General features: G+C 34.4%; 1 protein-coding gene across 1 annotated transcript in view; it reads left to right on the top strand.

Annotated features, from left to right (window-relative positions):
* LOC150094173 (methanethiol oxidase) overlaps positions 1–22,132 on the top strand; it is a 200,585-nt gene that overhangs the window by 155,605 nt on the left and 22,848 nt on the right. Inside the window, exons 9-10 of the mRNA XM_090411743.1 lie at positions 12,818–12,883; positions 16,073–16,218. Coding sequence (XP_090267869.1) covers positions 12,818–12,883; positions 16,073–16,218 — 212 coding nt within the window. The remainder of the gene's footprint in view (positions 1–12,817; positions 12,884–16,072; positions 16,219–22,132) is intronic.

Raw genomic sequence — 22,132 nt, 5'->3', positions numbered from 1 at the left:
ATTTTGTCTTCTAGGATCTGCACCTACATAAAGATCAAAACAGTATACATAGCCTGAAATGCCTGTTCTCATTTTGAAATCCCATTTTTTTGGTTTCTTAGGTAAGTATTGTTTGAGTTGTGAACGTCCCTTGAATGAAATCATCTCATCTACACTCTGAAATTCTTCTGGGCTGAGCAGTATGGATTGTTTCATGAAACTTTTGCAGCACTGGTCTTATACGTATTACTTTGTCTTTATTTTTGGTAGGTGTTGTGTCTGAATCAACAAAATGCAAATATCGCCTTATGTCCTCCCATCTGTTCACTGACATAGCATCAGCTATAACATTCATACAGTCCATGTTCAGAAGACCAATATTGCCTTACACATGGGTATTTTATGTATGTCATGACAAGTACAATTCCAAGGTCAATTGTGAGTTCAGTCACAGTAAGTGCTAAATTATCTTTGCCTTTACGGCATGCATACGGATTAGTTTGTTTCACAATTTCATCTGGAAACAGCTGTGAAAAATAATCTACAGGGCTCTCTCTCTGTGAATATTTACTTGATGTTTTTCTCTAAATTGTGATTCAGTACCAGCAAAGGGATTATAACCACATTATAACTCCTAAACCACACTGATTGTCTCTGCAATGGCATATGACCAGCAACAGCTGTATTTTGCACACTAGCTGGACTTTGAACGTTGTGAGTCTGACCAACAGGGGAAGGACACTGAACATCACTTCTTCACTTGAACTGCCACTCTCTGTAGGATCATTTTGTGGCTGCTGGTATGTAGGACCATCATCAGAATCACTCACTCCAAACCATCTTCAGATTCCTCCAACAGTTTTTCAATCTCCTCTTCAGTAAGTCTCTTGTGGTAATAGGCCTTTTTTATGCCTGATGGATCTGGCTTTTGGTTATCCATCTATAAAAGAGATGATAATGCCAATTAACACACTTACTATTCATTTATGTTTGCAAAAATAAAATAAATAAAATTATAAAAATATTGTACAAGAACTTTCTAACCTCAAACTATTTGCCACATAGATTATCTTATAAACATATTGTCCTCATGTGAGGACAGGTTGTTTTCAAGTTCGTTTTATGAATATGGTAATAAACATGAACAAATTAAATATTCACACTTCATCTACAAGGTATAACAATATATAAAACCATACTAACCTTTCCAGAAGACTCATAAAATCACCAAATCCAAATCAATAAAACAGCAGCTTTTCACTTCCTCCTTGATACTACCATGCACTGCAGAGAGATTTGTATTCCTGTAACTCTGTTGAAACTCCTTCCATCTGGTGTTGTTTCTAAGAACACTTTGGTCTCCCCAAATGGGGACTACATGCATACAGTAGCACTAAATTATGAATGAATAATTATTATGAGGGAAAATATGTGTCCTCATATGAGGCCCTTATGCATGAGAGGGTTAAACTCTTCTCACACACACTTTCTTTTCATTGTGATATTCAATTTTATTCTGATCAAAACTAAATTATGATCACTCCCAATTTCAAATCCTGTTATACTCTTGTGTCCTGAACCAATATAAAGATCATGATGAACAATAGCATAATCAATGAGTTTTTTTCCCTAACATGTTCTCTCCACATAAAATTGTACACATCTTTATGTTGAAACATGATGTTAGTAATAACTAGTCAATATTCTGAGGAGGAGGAATCCAGCAGATGCTTACCATTATTATTAGCTTTGTTCTTTCCTCCAAATTTTCCTAAAACATTTCTAACGATTTGTCATTAGAGATCATATGTCTAATCATTTCCTACTCTGCTATTTAGATCTCCAAACAATTTTATCTCAAAAAATTTCTTCACTTCTTCCTTAGTAGAACCTTCTGTGAGACTATAGGTGCAAATAACTCTCATTATCCAGTTCCCCATTCTGATATTTGTCCAGTCACTCTACTTGATACTGCCTACTATTCAAGAAGATTATCCTTATATTTAGTGTTTATTACTATAGCTCCTCCTTTTCTCTGATTGTTGTTGCCTGACATTTTGTATTTATCTTATTAAAAAGAAAAAAAACTCACCCGTGTTTCTCTTCTTTGTTTTAGTAACACCTATTTTATCTCTCTGGTACTCATCTAATTCTTCTGCTAGTTCCATTTCTTTTCCAATGATGCTTCTTATGTTGTGCCAATCTCAAGCTCTGCTGAATATATGGAATCTTTGTACTTAAAATATCCAAATATTATATAGTGTTTAAAAAGGACCATGAATTTTTTATAAAATTGATCTTGTAAAATGAAATGTACTTCATTTGGAATATTATTAAACAAATTGCCTACATCAGAGCTTATTAAGATATCATGTTCCTTAAGATCAATGTTGTGATAGTAGAAATGAGGTGTTCAGAGTTTTTTGAAAGATGACAGTTGTCCTTCAGTCCCTTTGACAATTTTGTTAACTGTTTGGAAAGACAATGTTGGGATGAGGAGAGATCAACAGTTGAGTGCAGAGGCATATCTTCTTTGTGAATTTTGGGGGTTCTGTAAAGGCATGGGATAAGAGGATGGAGAGATTATATGTTAATCTATTATCTTTACTAAATTCATAATCAGTTTTTAGGTTATTGGGATAATTTTGAAGTTCTCTATTACAGAGTATGTATCTGTGCGAAGTGTTGTTTAATCTTGCTGTCATACTCTTCCACGTCTGAGATTAATTACTGATGCATTTCTTTTATTTGCTATCAGAATCACTATTTGGGTTTTGCTGATGTAGATTCTTTCAAGCTGATTTTTCTCACTCTCTCATAGGTGGCATAAGATTGTCAGCAAAAGGTGTTTAGCTGTGTTTTTATTAAGAGAGTTGATTTAAAAAGTGCAAAGGAAGCTTCGCACAGAAAGGAGATTACATGTTCATTTTTTTATAAGGAGTTCTTGTAGTTTTCTTGGGAAAATTGCAAAGTTCAAGCCTTTGCAAAGAATATCTACTGCGAATAAAAATATTTAAACTTGTTCATATTGACTGATGTTTCATCATGCATGTCTGCTCTCCTTGTCATAAGCCCTATCCATTTGTGTGTTGAACACAAAAATTACATTCTGCTATATGGATGTATCTAAAATATTTTCAAACTTATCCACTAAATATTGTTTCTTATCATTCACTTTAGTAAGCCAACATTTTATGTTGGCGATGCCTATTAATTAACACTGTTTTGGCTTTGCTATAAATTCTGTCAAATCTTGGGGTGTGAAACCTCTCCTCGAAATTAATGAATTTCAGAATATGACCAGAGAACTTAGTCTCTGAGGGATATCGACAGTAAGGCTCTATTTAACTTACACACAGTCCTCTGAAATATCCAGCAATTTATTCTAAGATGTAACTGCAAGACTATGGACAGAGAAATCTATTGAGCAGTGCCTTGAGGTATATGCCAGCAATGTGAACCTTCAGCTCTGTCATCACATGTTATCTTCAGCTCATCATATGATGATTCAACAGAAAGGTATCAAGTTCCATAGAATAATTGGGGAAACCTTGCACTGCTGTTATGAAAAGCCAAAAGAAAAATCTGATAGTCTATAGAGATGTTATTAGTCCTTGTGCACTTAAATATAAATCCCAACATTAATCTGTCAGAATGTTTCCTAGCTATGGGCAACCAAATACTCAATTAAGAGCAGACTAATGTGTCCACAATTTGCAGCTAATCTGAATTATGAATTCTACATAAGATCATATTTGCTGTTATCATGTTAATCTTGTAATGTTTTGTAACTCAGCTTCTTATTTTATGAGAAAAAAGTGTTAGTACAAAAATGTTAAACTTACACTATTTAATATAGCAATTCAGTTTTCTCACCTGTTTATCAAAGTACATGTTGTGCACTGCGTGTTGTATTGCACCTATGGAAACAATACTGCATTCTGCCACCTAGATAACATCTGGGACTGAGTTTTGCAACAGCTTTATGTGTCACTATTTAAATCATCCACATTTTGTGGCAATGGGAGCACATAACTATATCCTTTACATTACTCCAGAGGAAAGGGAAGTAGTTAAGATCTAGTGACTGTACATGTCAGGCTCTGGGCCCTTTTTTCAGTCCAATGGACTGAACAAATGCCCCATTGCATATTTAAAAGGGTTATCACAGTATGATGGATGTAAGTGGGGTGCTTTATCTTGTTTGTAGACAGCATTGAGTTTGTGCTCACGGAGCTACACCACTAACCATAGCTTCAGCATGTAGCACACGTTTCCCTGCACATTCCCTTAAAACACGAGTTGATATCCCATCCAATCCCACAGCTGTATTTGCATTCAGATTCTGCAGTATCCTACATACCTCCAATTCATCAACCTCTGTTCTCACATCAGTCCCTATCACTTTTGTGATCTGCCATAACAATATCTTCACTATACCCTTGCAAAGTGGTCACTCAGTAGCTTAAAAATTTGTTTGTCTGTCTGTCTGTCTGTCACCTCTCTACTGTATGCATCAGTGGTCCAATGTTAAAAAAAAAAAAAAAGAAGTCTAAGGAGCTAGCTAAGAATCTGGGTCATGATTATTATAAATAGGATTACATTGAAGGAAAGGACAACAGGTCATTGTCTTTGTTGATATTGATGATGAGGGAAATATGTACTTGTTTTGTTATAATAAATGATTTGTTGCTCAATGAAATGTTTGTCTTTTTAACTATTAGCATGAAACTTTGCATAATTGGAGCAGCTGCTGAATTGGGCAAAATGTTCTAGTCCCAATGTCTCCCAATTAACCAGCATCCACTGTGTATATAATACATATATATCATCATCATCATCAGCCATTGTCAGTTGAAGGCCTTTCCAAGATTACTCCAAGACTGTCTGTCCATGGCTCTCCTTTCCTATGTCACTCCTGCAAATCTGATGATATCATCAATCCAGTGTGATTTAGGTCGGCGTTGTGGTTGTTTTTCCTCTCCTGGAATCCAATCCAGTACTTCTTTTGTCCATCACTGATCTTGTCTTTGGGCAATATGCCCAGCCCATTCCCACTTCAGATGTTTCACTCTTCCTATGATGTCAGACACTTTGGTTTGATTTTCTATCCACATATTCCTTTTGTGATCCAGTCTTGTGATACCAAGCATATATATGTATATATACCGTACATGCCAGCATATGTACGGTATATATATATATTAAGCTTTAGTTACAATACATCGTTATATAAGAAAATAGGCAGTGTTTATAAACAAATCAGATTAATTTTTTGTTACATAAATTTATTTAAAATATTACAATAGATGTAAGTCTTAAAAAAACAAATAATAATTATTAACCTCAATTTTCATGTTAATTTTCTTCATCATCTGTTGAAAATAGTTCTTCAGATTCATTGTTTAAATGATCTTCATATGGATCCCAGTTCGAATCCGGTGAATTGATTTCGTTTTCATCGTCATCAGTGTCCCACAACAGATCATCTCCCATACCATCCATAAGATTAGAGATACTACACTTTTTAAATGATTTTATTACAGTCTCTACTTTTACTTTATTCCATGCTTTGATCACAAAATTGCACAACTTATCAAGTGATGCAGCGTGCATAGATCCACTGTTTGTAAATGATTTTTCACCAGTCAACATCCAATTATTCCATTCTTCTCACATGTGAAGATTATTCCACTCTTCTCGCTTGTCTAGTAGTTGCAATATAAAAGTTAAACCACCTGGTATAACAGCAATTTTTGTGTTATTTTTTTCTAGAAGACTTGAGTATTCTCAGTTAAATGACTATAAAACATATCCCATACTAATAAACTGCATTTCTTTATTATACTGCCTGGTTGCGTGTTCCACACATTATTTATCCATAATTTCCCACCATTTTCGTCCATCCATCCTTTTTTGTGAAAATGTACAAAAAACCTGAAGGAAATTTTATCTTAGGTTTAGTTTTACGTTTGAAGATGATCATTAGTTTTAACTTGGTTCCATCAGCCAAACATGACAACACAACCGTAGACCTTATTTTTTCATGACGTATACTTCGAACTAGCACATTCTTATTATCATTAGACTCCACTGTTTTATTACTTATCATATCAAAGCTCATAGAAGTTTCATCCATATTTCCAATATTTTACAATAGAAATTTATGTTCTTGTCTCAACTGAATAAATTTATGGAAACTGGTAGTTTGTGATCAAGATCTGCTGGTAGTTTATGAGCAATTTTCATTTTTTGTCGTATTACCAGATTTTGTCTGTTCATAAAACAATTACACCATCCTGAAGTAGCTTGAAATTCTATACTTTCATCCAGATTCAATCTTGACCATTTTAGTGCATATGCTCTAATCATATTTCTTGTAATAAGATAACCATTCTGCCTTTGTTCAAATACCCGTTCTGCAACGTGATTTTCCAGTTGCGGCCATTGGGTGATCCCCATTCTCATCACACATTTTTTCTTTGGCAATTTTTTAAAAATATCTTCTTTCTTCCTCCATTCTCTTACTATCTTCTTGGTTATGTCAAACTTTCTTGCAGCAGCACAGTTATTAGTTTGCTTTGCCATTTCAATTACCCTTATTTTAAGTCGAGCTTCATACTTTCTTCGTTTTGTTGCTGGTTCCATGATTTTAAATGATAATAATTTTAATAATTCTAAAATTTAAAAAAAAAATGCAAAATTAATAATTAATTAAAATTGGGGCTAATCATTTTTAATTAGGGTAATTCACATAAATACTAAATCTATGCTATGCAAAAAAATAATGGATATGCATGGATATAGAAATAATGGATATAACAACAATACCTAATGTTGCATTAATACAAGAAAGAAAAAATTGGGAGGGGGTTGTCTTATACTACCGACATAAGCTTAAAAACAGCCTAAAATTTAGGCCTCGTCTTATACGCCGGTCATCCTGTACGTTGACATATACAGTATATGTATATATATGTATGTATGTATATATATATATATATATATATATCGAAGTAATCAGTAGTTACATTGACTCGGTGATTGGATATGTTCATCTTTTTTTGACTGACTGAAACCAAGAAATAGATAAGTTAATTTAATGGAGCACACAACCTGTTTCGTCAAAAATGACTTCTTCAGGTGTGGTAACACTTAAAGCAAATTAAAAAACCATAAAAACACTGTGCTATTATATTAACAGACTTGTGAACTGAAGTTAAGTTTGAATTGTCGTTATAGTCTGTTCTGTAGTTCTATTGTTGTGCAAATGCGAGCGTATGAGATCACGCGTACGCCAGTACCTAATAGCAGAACTATGTGAGTCAGGTAGACTATAACTAAGATTGCTGTTGATATGAGACGAGTCTAGGGCAATTTCTCTGGACTCAACTATGCACCGTTCCACTTCATCGTGACAAATATAAACATTCGATGTTGCATCGCAATCTACTCTGTGTTGGTGGCATTCATCGTTTGTGTTCACTGAAGATAAGACGTGACTTGAGAGTGCACTTGCTCTGACTCTATTATATGAAATGTCTCTCTGATGTTCCTCTAGCTGTAGGAGGATCGACTTCTCAGTCTGGCCTCCCACAATCACATATTACCTTATATACATCGGGGAACTGAAGATGGTTATGAGCCTGTTTTGGGTGGCTTAGAACTGACCTTAGTTTTGGAAGAGTTAAAAAACACGTTTTAATATTAAATTTTTTCAAGATTCTTCCTGGTTTCCGGGAGAGTGAGCTGATGAAAGGTAAAGAAATATAACCCTTGGGGTTGTTAGGGCTCTCTGTATTGTTTCAAGGGTGCTGGTATAGTTGCCTCTTAATGTTTTTGGAAGAGTATCCATTATTTAAGAAAGTTCTTTCTAGGTACGTTTGTTCATTTTTAAGTTCTTCTTCATCAATTTATTACTATGGATAAGACTTGGATTTATCATTACACAATCCAGAATCCAAACAGACATTTAGTAAATTTTATGTCTTGGTGGAAGTTGATTAAATGATTTAGGAAGATGTGAAGATTCTCTACACCATGCTCTCAAATAAGGAATATATCATCTACATAGCGGAGCCATGTTCTAGGTTTTAATGTTTCTTTAGAGATGGCTTTTTCCTCGAAGTCATTAAAACCTAGAATATGGCTCCACTATGTAGATGATATATTCCTTATTTAGGAGCATGGTGTAGAGAATCTTCACATCTTCCTAAATCATTTAAACAACTTTCACCAAGACATAAAATTTATCATCAACCAGAATCCAAATGTCTGTTTGGATTCTGGTGTGTAATGATAAATCCAAGTCTTATCCATAGTAATAAATCGATGCACAAAATATGTTTTATTCTTGTTAAAACACTCCAAGCACTGTTCAGAGATTTTCATTCAAGTGCGTTTTGATCCGCTGTGAGTAAGTGCAGCACCCATCTTGCACAAAGCTTCATTTGCAATTCTTCATGCAAAATATGTCCTACACATTCTTTTGAAATGTCTATAGTCTCAGCAATTTCACGCACTTTGACTCGCCGGTCATCCAATACCATATCATGCACTTGATCAATGATTTATGGTGTTGTTAGACTTTTTGGACGTCCTTCACGTGGATCATCTTCAAGGCAGGTACGGCAATGTTTAAACTCGGCAGCCCATTTCTTAATTGTTGAAAACAAAGGAGAAGAGTGCCCATAAACTTTTATGAACTTGGAATGAATTTCTTTTGGTGTTAAGCCTTCTTTTACAAAGAATTTTATAACCGCACGATACTCAATTTTATCCATTTCAAGGATACAGACAGCTGTATAAGACAAACTACTTGATAGAATGACTTGCAATTTCACATGGATGCTTATGACAGATGGACCAATTTAAAAAAAAAAAATCTTGCCAATAGTGTTGCCATCTATAGTCGAAGCCGAGAACTTTTCAGACCAGACCACCCTCATATTACAGCACTTATTTAAATCTTGGAAAGACTTAGAAAGCTTGTCTGTTGTGATGGTATTCAATTCTACTGTGTTCTATTGAATATCATTGGCCACATCTTATTGTTTAACCTTCAATTTCAAATTAGAAATCAGAAAAAAAAAAAGTTAGCTAGAGGGTATGTTGGGGGAATGAGAAGAGTGATTAAGCACCATAACCTTTTTTTGCAGGCATCTATTCATCTTACTTTTTACTTGCCTCCAAGTGTCGATGATCTCTTGCAATTTTTGGTATGTCTCAGGGCCTAGTTAAAGGCCCTGAGACATACCAAAGCTGAAAGACATACCATGAAGCTGAAAGACATACCATGAAGCTGAAAGACAATAAAACATATTCAGAATATAAATTTTATTTCTACTTCTTAACAAAGAATTGAACTAGCGTAGTTTGGCGGGCATTTTGTTTCTTGTTTTCATACAACCGACGGTATAGCCCTATTGCCTCTTCTGCAAATTTTACTGTTTCTCTCTTCATCAGGGTTAGCCTCTAAGTATTGCTGCTTAAAAACTTTGATTGTATGAAAAATATTTTCAAATTGTTTCTGTGAAATCTCTTTTGGCTGACTATCAGTGGTTAAATTTTCTTCATATTCTTCGGGATCTTCCCACTATGCATCTAAATTTAGCAGGTTGGAATCACTCAGTTCTTCAGAATAAGATTTAATTAATCTTCGACATTATCATTGAAGGGGAGAAAGAAATGAAGGATGTACGAATTGGTCGCCAACCGGCAAAATCATTTGCTTTATAGATAAAATTTCCCAACTGTTATACATGCAAAATAGTTACCACTTTAAAAACTACAATGATCATAAAAGAGAAGTTAATTTTCTGACATGTAATAATAAACAAATCATCCCAGAAAAAGGATTGATTACCCTATTATTGAAATGGATTCTCCTTTTTGTGAGATGCGCAGAAGTGTTGAAGGGTCTCGAATCTGTGGGCGTACTATAGCAGACGACATAAATTTTGGCGGTAAAAATTTGGAACATAGTATACATAGTGTACATGGGAGTAATATAGTATGACATTAAAAATAACTTTATAAAATGTTTTAAATCGGTAACTAAATTATTTCATTCTGGTTGAGTGATTTTTTAAAATAGTTAGCCATAAAAATGTATAGATAGAAAATTTTTAAAATCTGTAACATTTATTTTTTAAGATGTATATTGTTTAACCTTCAATAATCGAATTTGGGTATCAAAAAAAAATGACGCACTAATCGAGGGATTACTGTATATATATATGTGTGTGTATATACATATATATATATACACATATATATACACACACACACACAAAGACAAGCTATATTACATTTAAAACAGTAAGCCAAAGTGACAATGATTTGATCAACCATTATTCTACTGGCCTGATCTCTAATGAGCAGAAAAAAACCTACATCAAAGCTATATTCTGTTTATAATATCATCAGAGAACAAATTCATATACATAGTTTTAATACAGCAAAAGTGGTGGCGTAATCCATAAATGAACAAGAGTGTTATATTAGAGTTAGGATCCTGGATTGCTTACAGTCCTAATTATAATTAACTCTTAGACCAAAAGGTTAAGTGGGTAGAATATGTGGCATCCGTATTCTTGGGATTTTTATATCACCATTATTGTTAAGATTAGGTGGTTGATAAGAATTTCACAGTTCTCCTTAAATTTATGCTCATACATTTTGGTATGATAAACAACAAGTGCCTTTCCAGTCAGTTCTATGTAGAGTATTCAGGGCATGATCAGAAAGGCTAAATTTACCATAGTTATTAAATTTAATATGCCTTTCATGTTCCTTTTTTTCTGATAGGAATTGTGCATCCTGTTTCACACACACACACATATATATATATATATATGTGTGTGTGTGATGCAGGTGCAATGAATACAATATACTCCAGGGTGGGCCAGTGGAGGAAGTGGATCCTTTGATGAGTTGAAAATGTTCTTTAATTTTGCAGGAGGTTTAAAGGTGGCATTAAGGTTATATTTCTGTAATATTCTGTTTATTTTATCTGATATACCTTTAATGTATGGAATGGCTACAGTTTTATTGTGATCTAGTTTACTTTTATTTTTTTTTGTTTTTAAGTGAAGGCTTGTGAAGAGTTTTTTTTGATAGTATTTTGGCTGTAGCCATTTTTCAGGAAAGTGTTGCTGATAACTTTTAATTCATGTTTTAAGTGCTTGTTCACTGGAGCAAATCTTCAAAGCCAGTTTTTTAGTGTGACACCTAGCTTTTGTATGGGGTGGTGGTAAGAGTTTATGTATATATATACTGGTTAGTATGTGTAGGTTTACAGTAAACATTGAGTTGAGATTTTCAATTTGAGTTTCAAATTGTATGCATTTGTGTTGTTTGCTTAGGTGGCTGAGGAAAGTGTCTAATGTCTGGTGGACATGGGACCAGGTAATGAAAACATTGTTGATGTATCTAAGCCAGACTTTGGATTTTTAAGTAAAGGAATCTAGAACACCTTGCTCAAAAGCTTCCATATAAAAGTTAGCAATTGGGGGAAGGGGGTGGATAACAGTGAGCCCACAGCTGTGTCTTCTTTTTGTAGGTAAAAAGTATTTTGGCACACAAAATAGCCAGAACGTAGTACATGGCAAAGAGCGTTTTGATATCAGGTGGGAATTTGTTCCTATAAAAGAAGAATTGTGTCACTGATTGGTACATTCATGAAAAGGGTAGAGATGTTAAAACTGACTAATAAATCACTTTTTTCTAGCGTGATGTCTTTAATTTTGTTTACAAAGCATTGCGTGTTTTTAATATTGGAGGGAAGAATGACCTAACAATTCCTTGAGTGTTGATGCTAGTTTCTTGGCTAGATGATAATTGGAGCTGTCGATACCTTCAACTGTTGGCCAAAGCGGTACGTTCTGCTTGTGAATCTTAGGTAAACCATAAATTCTTGGGGAATGAGCATAGTGCAGAAGTATTTTTTTAACTATATCCACAGGCCAGGATGTGACTGATTTAAGTAATTCTTCTGTTTTCTTTTTAATCCAATTAGTTGGATTATAGTTTAAGTTGATAGATGCTGTTTTTTGAGACTAATTGATTCATTTTTTCTAGATAAGTGTTTGGTTTAAAATAATGGTGCCATTGCCTTTATCAGCTCTAGTGATTACGATGTCCTGACTTGCTTTTAAAGATTTCACAGCTGCCAATTCAGATTTGGTTAGGTTGCTAGTTATTGATTTAGCATTATTTAAAATGTTCGAGGTTTTTAATCATATTTTATCACTTATGGTAGTTGGGAGAAATTTATATTGATCTTACACAACTTGTAATATACAGTGCAGACTGAAATGGTTATGGTTAATGGGACTGTCAAGGTCACACTTTGGTGTAATCTATCTGTAGAGACTGTCAATGAAAGATAATTGCGCTTCACCGTGTATGTGCATGCATGCACTCAAGCTCACAAGAAAAATTTATTAGACATTGCTTTGTTTCATATTTTATATAAAATAATGAGCAACGTATAAAATTTATATATATTAAAAAGATATAGAAGCATTGGGAGAAAGATATTTTATGCATTTCATATTTTTGAAATCACTCTGAAGAAGTCCATGAGATTTCTCAACACAAGCAACCACTGAGGAATATATGCACACACTGGGTAAATATATGAATTACTTCATTAGTACTTTCAAAAATATCAACAAGTTCAGGTAAAAGGATATAATTAGTTCTTTACAGTTTTATAACATATATCAGTATGCTATGTAATTATATTGTGTCTCAATTTAATTAGTTTTATTAACAAATAAAATTGATACTTTGAATTCCTGGGAATTACAAAAATAAACATTTATTTTTTTAGCTGTTTCTTGGAGGTAGTGTAACAAAAGACAGTAAAGTTATTGTCACAGAAGATTCAGAACTTTCAGTAAGTACGTTTTTTTTTTTTTTTTTTTTTAAAGCACTTATAAAATGCATAATTTTCTGGTTTATACCTCAAGGGAGTCTGCCACATGTAATAGTCTAGCACAGTTAATATCTCATTACTAGTTTTGTATTAAGGCTACTGAAGAGTTGAAACTAGATAACTGTGAGAAGACTTCTAGTTAGCTTATAAGAGCAATGTGGAGAACCAATTGGGCCTTCTAATTCTGATGTCACATCTTGCCTTTCTGTGGTGAGCTCCATTATTAGGTATCCCCATACATGATGAATGAATGATGAAGATGGATTGGAAATTTAGGAGTTATCTGACCAACTGTAATGTTTGAAAGTACATATGTTTTACATATTATGCAGGCTGGGATATTGCCCAGGAAATGAAAAAATAGTTATTGAAATACCTCAACAGAATTGAAGATAGGAACCATTAGTAATTATGCTGACAAAGGAAAACGAAATTACATTTGGCTCTAACTATAGCAAACACTGCTATATATGGATAACATTCACTCCATGTTTCCTTCTCTCATTTACTGGTGCCTTATAGTTCATCAAAATAACTTATTTTTCTTGTTCGTTCTTTCTACAAACACATCCTTTATATTTCTTCATGCGTGCATACTACAAAACAATCCATATCATTTGTCACATTTCATTTTCATGCTGCTCAATAAAACAACCTTTTTTTCCTTCTTCTTCTGTATTGTCATTATTATAAGCTACAAATTACACAAAAGACATCATTATCATCAACTTATCCAAAGCTCTTCTCTTACAAATAAATGAAATTTGATTAAAATGTAGACAGTATTGTCAAATATCGCACACAAAATAAACTTACTTTTGCTCGAATTCTCTGACAGCCTTTATCCAGAATTAAAATTAAACAACTGGAAATTTTTAGTTTTAACAGAAACTAAAATGAAAACCTTTTAATCTATTAATGGTGAGCTTCAACAATATGTCACTGTTTGTGAATGTCCTACTAAAGGAAACATTAATCCTAGTTAAAATCATCGTATTTATATTTTGCAACCTTAGTGAATGTTTTTCAGTAATTTGTTAAAGTGATTAAAATTTATTAGTGAGCTAACTGAGATTTAGTTATAGCATTGCTAGATTTACAGTACAGCTCTTAATTCTCATACTGTTATTCTTTGTTATACAATATGAAAATTTCACTATCAGTAATAAGGTATACAGTCAAGCACTGACATGAAATGAAGATATTATTTTCAACAGATCCAATTTAGTTAGGGTTAAGGTTCAAGAGGACCTTAAACAAAGGTCCTAAAGAGGCTCTTTGTTTAAGGTCCTCTTTAGCATGTTTCAGCAACTAAATGTATTAACATGTGGATAATATCTGTTTTTATGATAGCATTAAAATAATTAACTTGTTTCAATTTTAGAGGTCTGTGTAGCTCAGTGGCGCTTGCGTCCTCTGCGCTTGGTCCCTTGAAGTCAGACTTAAGTTCAAGTCTAGTCGCCGACTGGAGGAACTTTTTCTAAGTCTTTCTTCGACCGATTCCTGAGTTAGTCGATCTCTGGCATGGGCAAGCGGGTTTTTCATCCCGTAAACTCAAGAAAATCGACCATAGTACCCACATTATTTTAGTAACATATCTTGTTAGGGTTAGGTACCAAGAGATGGCAGCACTTGTTTGCAGCCTCTTCATCAGTGGCTGCTATAATTAGTGATAGACATGGGTTAGCTATCTCTGATTGGCTACCGGTGGAGATTGAACTGCCCACTCAGTCTCCAAAAGCTAGATAGGGTTAAAAGGCCTCACCTACTCCCTGTAAGGGAATAAAAAGCATTAGCTGATTTATTATTTTTTTGTTTCAATTTTTGAAATACATATGAATATATATATACTATATTTCCACTTGAGACATTTTTGATAGCATACAAGCACACCCTTTATCCATGTACACACAGTTAGCTGTGTATTAAATTATACTCATTATACCCAAGAGATATGCAACCATTTTGCACCTTTTTTTTTTTTTTTTTTTTAATAAAATACATGTTTCTGATAATTAGTAATTACTTCTTTTAAATTTTTATTATGTATAAGCATTCCTGTCTTTTACTTTTAATAATATTGTAATTTTCATTTTCTTAAAGCTGGGGTTTACTGTATTATACACTATCTGCCACTCAGGTTTTATTTTTTTCATGGCTTTAGCATTAAAATATGCTCAGCACTGAATTTTTCCATTCTTTATTTTCTTGCTGGTTCTATCAGTTTGAAATTTTTTTTATAGTAATTATTCCAGATTTCTTTATATTTGGTTTCCTGTATCATCTCTTTCACTTTTTTTTTTTTGGCTCTGTGTTTTATTCAGTGGCTTCCAGAATATTTTACCATCTCCATGATATGTATCTCCTGTATTCAGAAGATTCCCTCCATAGTGACAATGCTTGGTTTGAAAAAAGCCTTGGTTGAAATTGTGTCTAAGTATAATACTTAGGTCAGTATAATTTTTTTTTTTTTTTTTTTTGTCTGAAAGACTGTTTCCAGTTGCTGGTATTAGATTAAATTACATGATATAAAGAATTTCTGGATTAGATTAATCATGATATAAAAAAATTATTTTAGTTTCATACACTGTATGCCATCTGTGTTTGTACTTTTTTTTTAATAGCAGAAGGTGCATTAGTTGGTGTCATACAGAAGTGCAGTTTTTTTTTGGATATACTTCTCCCTTGCAAAATTTTAGACTCCCCCCCCCCACACACACACGATACAGATTAAAGAGTCAGGATTAACTAAACTAAAATATCATTACCAAAATTAATTTATACGAATCTGAGTTATTACTTGTAATAGGCTGTTGGGCATTTCAAGATAGCGTGAGATTCTTTCTAAATTTTTCCATGATTTTTGTTTAATTACTTTTGCATATTACTAACACCCAGTTGAGTTTTTTGTTTTGCAGTATTCTCAGGACACACAAATTTTCATGCCGAACTTTTATAGGATTTCTCATTTTTCTGGATTCTTTGAATTCACAAGTCTACCAAAACAATTTATATTTATTATCTCAGTAGGTAATATTGCCACCTAGCATTTTCTTCAGAACTTGCTGTTCAATTTCAGAGAGTATCATAAATATATAGGAAGTAGTAATATTGTATATCAAATACTAAGTATTTTTAATTTATTCATAGGAACAACCTAATAGACCTTCAGTAAAAGGAGTAGCTATTCATGGGGGACCACAGATGCTTCAGTTGAGTTTGGATGGCAAACGCTTATATGTTACTAACTCACTATTTAGTGCGTGGGATAAGCAGTTTTATCCAGATCTGATACAGTAAGTTGCACCATTTTCTTAATTTGAAAATGTAACTATAAAAAAGTTAAAGCATTTAGCACTAAAATTTAGTATTCCAAGAATTTATTACAAATTTTGAGTCAAGATATAGTCTTGGAAAATATTGTTTAGACTTTCTCAGATACTCTTACAGGTTCCTAGTTTGAAGGATGTCTCAAGATAATAATTATGCATACTATGAAGTATTATTTTTGCACTAATCCTGTCTTCAAGAAGAACAGAAGAGCCATTTGTCAAAAAATAAACTTTGGAAGATGGTTTGTTGGTCCATATTTATTCCATTTTCAGTTTTGTGCATTGCTTTTAACATCACTGAAGTAGTTATTCACATATTTCCATTTCTCTTTGGAAATATTCTAAATATCAAATTGGTATGCAGTATGAAGCAGATCTGTATAACAGAAAAATGGAGAGTTAATACAAAATCCATATATATATATAATCATTGGTATTGATTTATTGTGTTGTGTGTGTGTGTGAGAGAGAAAGAGAGAAAATAAGCAGAGAATGTGTAAAAGAGATAATTAGATTTTCATGTAATCATTTTCCCAAGATAAAGTCATTATTAGTAATAAAAGAAACCTCTAGGGAGTCAGGGACTCATTGAGGATGCCAACTATCACCCACACTAGCTGTCATATTTTTCCTTGAATTCATTCAAACTATTTGCATTCCCTGCCTCCAAAGGCAGTCTGTTCTACTCATGTACCATGATATGAGAGAAAAATGTAGCTATCATCCCCTTCTTGACTGAATTCATTCTCAACTTCCATGGATGTCCTCTCCACATCCTCCATAAAATGAAAAATTCCATCCATTAGTATCCTGTATCACCCCTATTTCTCCTGTTTGCTAGTGTATGCAGCCGGCAGAATCTCAGTTCCACATCCCAATAAAAGTTTTCATTCTTTGTACTCTTTCTACTCTATCAGCATCACCATGCAAACCAGACCTACACAAAATAGTCCAAGTCATATCATGTCCTTGTAAAGAGACAGGACGACTTCTTTAAATCAACCTGTAAATACTACATTATCAGCTGCATTCCTAATTACTCTGCCTATCTTTGCATCATCAGCTGTCAAATCCTACTCAATTTCATTAATGTAAAGACTGAATAACAACGGACCAAGGACTGCTTCCTGTGGTACACCAGTGGTCACCTTAAATCTTGCAGACTCACTTCCCCCATATACCACTTTTTGATATCTGTCAGCCACCTTCCTATCCACACTAATATTGTATAATTCAATCCTATACTCTCCAATCATGCAACATTCTATGCTGTATTCTGTCAAAAGTCTTAAAAAAAAGTCCAATGTATCATGGTATATCCATTTCCCCTTGTCTAACTCAATGGTAACATTATTATAGAATGTGAGCAAATTACTCAAACATGACTTCCTTTAGTAAATCCGTTCTGTTCATTTCAAAGCACAGATTCTCCATAATCCATTTCTGTATATAAGCTTTTATTAGCTTTTCCAAAATCTTCACTACAACTCAAGAGATACTGAAAGATTAATAGTTGGATACATCAGTCTTTACACCACTCTTGTGCAATGGTATTATCATAGACTGTTTCCACTCCTGTGGAATTGTCCCTGTTCTAAGGCTCAAATTATATAAACTGGTCAAGGAACAGCCAGTTCAGCCAAACACTCTTAACATAACACATGAACCCTACTGTCAAATTTGTATTCAGTTTGTACAACAATGAGTTCAATGTTGCTGTCATCTGCTTTTTCTTATGATTGCTAGTGCATGGAGTCTGCAAATTCTCAATGTCTTCATAATCTGTATTCCACAATTCCATCATCATCTTTAAGCCTCCTTTGTATTTTCTCCATATTTGCATTACTACAACCCATGAACTTCAATTTGCTACCTACTAAAACTCCAATATCCCTAGCCCACCAGCCCTAGTTCCTTTAGCATAATCCCATTCATTCATTCATCAGTGGTTCTAACAGACAATTAAGGACCCACAACTTTCCAACTATTGTTGGACTTCACAACCATAACTCAAGGATAAGGTGCTTGGCCCTATGCCTCCCAGTGTGTCCTATGTCTGTAGATGTGTGTGTTCACGGGGCGGGTTTGCTTGATCTGGAGGCCAAAAAACCCAAGGTTCAGGGTAAATAAACCCCCTACCTCCATATGAGACTGGCTAACTCGCCTTTTGTCGAAAAGACCAGATAAAGGTTCCTCATGTCACGGACAAGAATTGAACCCAAGTCTTTCTGACCAAGGGGCTTCATCTATACTGACTGAGTTACGGAGGGTTCTAGCATAATCACAACATTCTAACATTGGATATCTCATTACACCAAAGTGCATAACTCTACATTTACTACCATTGAATTGACAGCCATTTTCACATGCCCACAACTCCAGCCTATTAAGTCATTCTGCAAGTGCTGCATTTAGTTGCATTTCTGATCACTGTTCCTATCTTTACATCATCGGTAAACAACTATATCACCTGTCAAATCCTTCCCAATGTCATTAATGTAAAGACTAAATAATAATGGACCAAGAACCGAACTGTGGTACACCTATAATCACCTTGAATCATGCACCTCCAGTCATACAGCACTTTTTTGATATGTCAGTCAGCCATCCTCATATCTACACTTTTACAATTCTATCTACACTAATACTTTATGATCCAGATCCATCATCATCATCATTAAATTCCTGCCATGTACCCTCAAGGGGTGTACAGGATATGATAGTACAACATGAAAAAAATTACATCATTACTAACTTCCTATCTACAATTTTCCTCCAAATCAGTCTGTTACTTGTCAAGACTCCAACATTATCAGATCTTATATTTCTATCATCTAAGGCACTTTGTACCGTATCAATCCACCTATATCTTGGTCTTCCTCTGGGTCATGTTCCTGACAACCTGGCAGAGAACACTTGTTTTGCTAATCTTTCTTTGCCCATTCTGTTTAAGTGATTATACCACCTGAGATCAGCTCTGCTAACGCATTCCTGGATGTTGACATTGTCAAGTTCTTTCCTAATATCCTCGTTTTTAATACGATATTGCCATTGATGCCATCTGTTCACGCCTATAATCTTTCTCAGGACTCTCATATCCGCGGTCTCTAGTCTTTGGTCAAGTGTTTTACTTCTGACCCAGCTCTCAGATCCATAAGTTAAAACTGGTTTGAACACTGTCTTGTATACAGCTAATTTAGTGTTCCGACTAATTTCTCTCTTATTCCATATGAATTTATTCAATTGACTTCCTAGCATACCAGCTTTGCTGAATCTGTTGTCTATTTCTATATTTAATTTACCATCTTCAGTAAAAATCGTGCCTGAGTAGCTGAAATGTTTCACTTGTTCCACAAGTTCTCCATTCACAACACAGTTTCAATGATTCTGCCTATTTTCATTGTCTTTGTCTTTTTATTGCTGACCTTCATACCATATCTATTACAACAGTTATTCAATTTAGTCAGATAATCTTGCAGATTTGTAGCAGATTTATTTAGAAGTATAACATCATCTGCATAAAGCAATGAGCTGACATTAACATCTCCAATTTTGATATCATGTTTAATACCACTTTCCTTCATAATGTGATCCATATAGATAATGAATAACAGAGGGGGGATAATGTAATCCTAATCTCACACCAGATTTAACATTAAACCATCTTCCTGTACTTCCTTCAATTCTAACTGCTGACTTACAACTCAAATAAAGACTAAGTATTGCTTGATATAATGCCCCATTGATAACTGTAGCGTATTGAATAGCTTCTCTCTTGGCACCTTGTCATATGCCTTTTCCAAATCGACAAAACTTAAATACAGATCTCTGTCATATTCCCATGCTTTCTCCATTATTTGTCATAAAGTGAAGATCTGATCCTGACAGCATCTATTTGGCCTGAATCCAGCTTGTTCTTCACCAAGCTTTTCTTCCACAATTCTTCTCAACCATTTCTCAAGTATACTTGCATAGATCTTGCCAGGAACACTCAGTAGGGAAATACTTCTGTAATTCTCACATTCAGTTTTATTTCCCTTTTTATATATGGGTACAATGAGAGCTCTACTCCAATCATCGGGAATTCGTCCCTCTGTCCAGGCTTTCTGAACTATGCAGTACAGTCACTATAAGACTCTTATACCACCATACTTCAGCATTTCTGGTCGAATATCATCTACTCCTGCTGCCTTTCCACATTTCAAGACTTTGATGGCTTTTTCTACTTCAAGTGTGGATATGTATTCCTGACTGCATGCCTGGTCAGTGTTTTTTTATCACTGTGCTGTCATCACTGCTTGTTTCATTTAGCAGTTTTTCAAAGTAATCACTCCATACTTTAAGGATATCTTTTTCTCGCGTTTTCATGTCACCAGCACTCTTTCCTCCATTCCTAAGCTTCTTCAACAACCTCCAGAATATTTTGTCACCTTCTTGATATTTATTTTCTATATTCTTGCCAAAGTCCTCCCGTGACTTGTTTAGCTAGTTTTACTCAGTGTTTAGCATTCTTGCATTTGTCTCTGTATTCTCTAAGAGCACAAGCTGACTTATTTGACAGGAACTTTTGATATGCTTTCTTCTTTTCCTTCACTGCCTCTTTAACTTCCTGTGAACCACCAGGGAGTTCTGATTTTTTTATCCATGCAGACAACCTCACCACATGTCTCTCTGGCTGAATCAATCAATGTTTTCTTCAGAGTTTGCCACTGAATCTCCAAGGTTTGATTCCTGTTCTCAAACTCTTTCATTTTTTCTTCAATAATCTTTGTGTATTTTAGTCTACAGTTCACATCTGAGAGCTACTCAACTTTTATTCGCTTTAAAACTTTCTTACATGTTCTTTTCAATATGAAATTCAATTTTATCCTGCTCAAGACTAAATAGTGATCACTTCCAATTTCAAATCCTCTGTACACTCTGGTGTCCTGCACCAGGGAGAAAACATCACTACCAACAATAACATAGTCAATGAGACTTTTCTTATTCCTTGCCTCTTCTCTCCATGTGAATTTGTGCACATTTTTATGTTGGAACATGGTGTTAGTAATAACCAGTCCATGTCCTGAGCAGAAATCCAACAGATATTTGCCATTATTATTAGCTTTGCTCTTTTCTCCAAATTTTCCCAAAATATTTTTGTATGTCTGACAATCATTTCCTACTCTGCTATTTAGAATCCCCAACAAGGACCTACTTTTCCTTTTTCATTGTGTCAGTTGCTTTTTCTAAAGTTTAAAAAAATTCCTCCACTTCTACCTTAGTACAGGGTGTCCCAAAATTCACGCAAGAAGTAATTTTGATAGAAAACACAGGTTTTTAATTAAAAATTGTAATTTCTTATTGATTCATAAAGTATACAGTATAGTGTTATGCATGGAATAGCATATCGGGTAAATAGCCTCCACGGCTTTGCTGGCACATACGCACTCTTTTGTCGAAATTTTCCATGACCGTTTTGCATAAATGTGGCTGAATTTCGTTGATACAGCGCTCAATTTCCTCCTTCAAGGTGTGGGTGGTCGTGGGCTTGTTGGCAACCTTAGACTTCAAAAAAACCCCAAAGAAAAAAGTCCAACAGCGTTAAGTCACATGATCTGGGCGGCCAATTCTGATCACGAAAACAGGAAATTACATGACCAGGAAATGACTCATGCAGTAATTGAATTGTTTCTCGGGCTGTATGGCATGTGACACAGTCTTGTTGAAACCACGTCGTCCACATCCATATCTTGCAATTTAGGCACAAAAAACTGGATTATCATGTTGCGATAGCGGGCACCATTAACTGTTATTGCCTTACCAGCCGCATTTTCGAAGAAGAATGGACTGATGATGCCTCCAGCCCAAAATCCGCACCAAACAGTAACACATTGTG

The sequence above is a fragment of the Typopeltis vanoorti genome, chromosome 22 (assembly GCF_054136105.1).
Source record: "Typopeltis vanoorti isolate ZY-2024b chromosome 22, IOZ_Tvanoo_1.0, whole genome shotgun sequence".
Lineage (NCBI taxonomy): Eukaryota > Metazoa > Arthropoda > Arachnida > Uropygi > Thelyphonidae > Typopeltis > Typopeltis vanoorti.
Note: the sequence above shows the minus strand (reverse complement) of the source record. Positions and strands in the feature narration are given on the sequence as shown.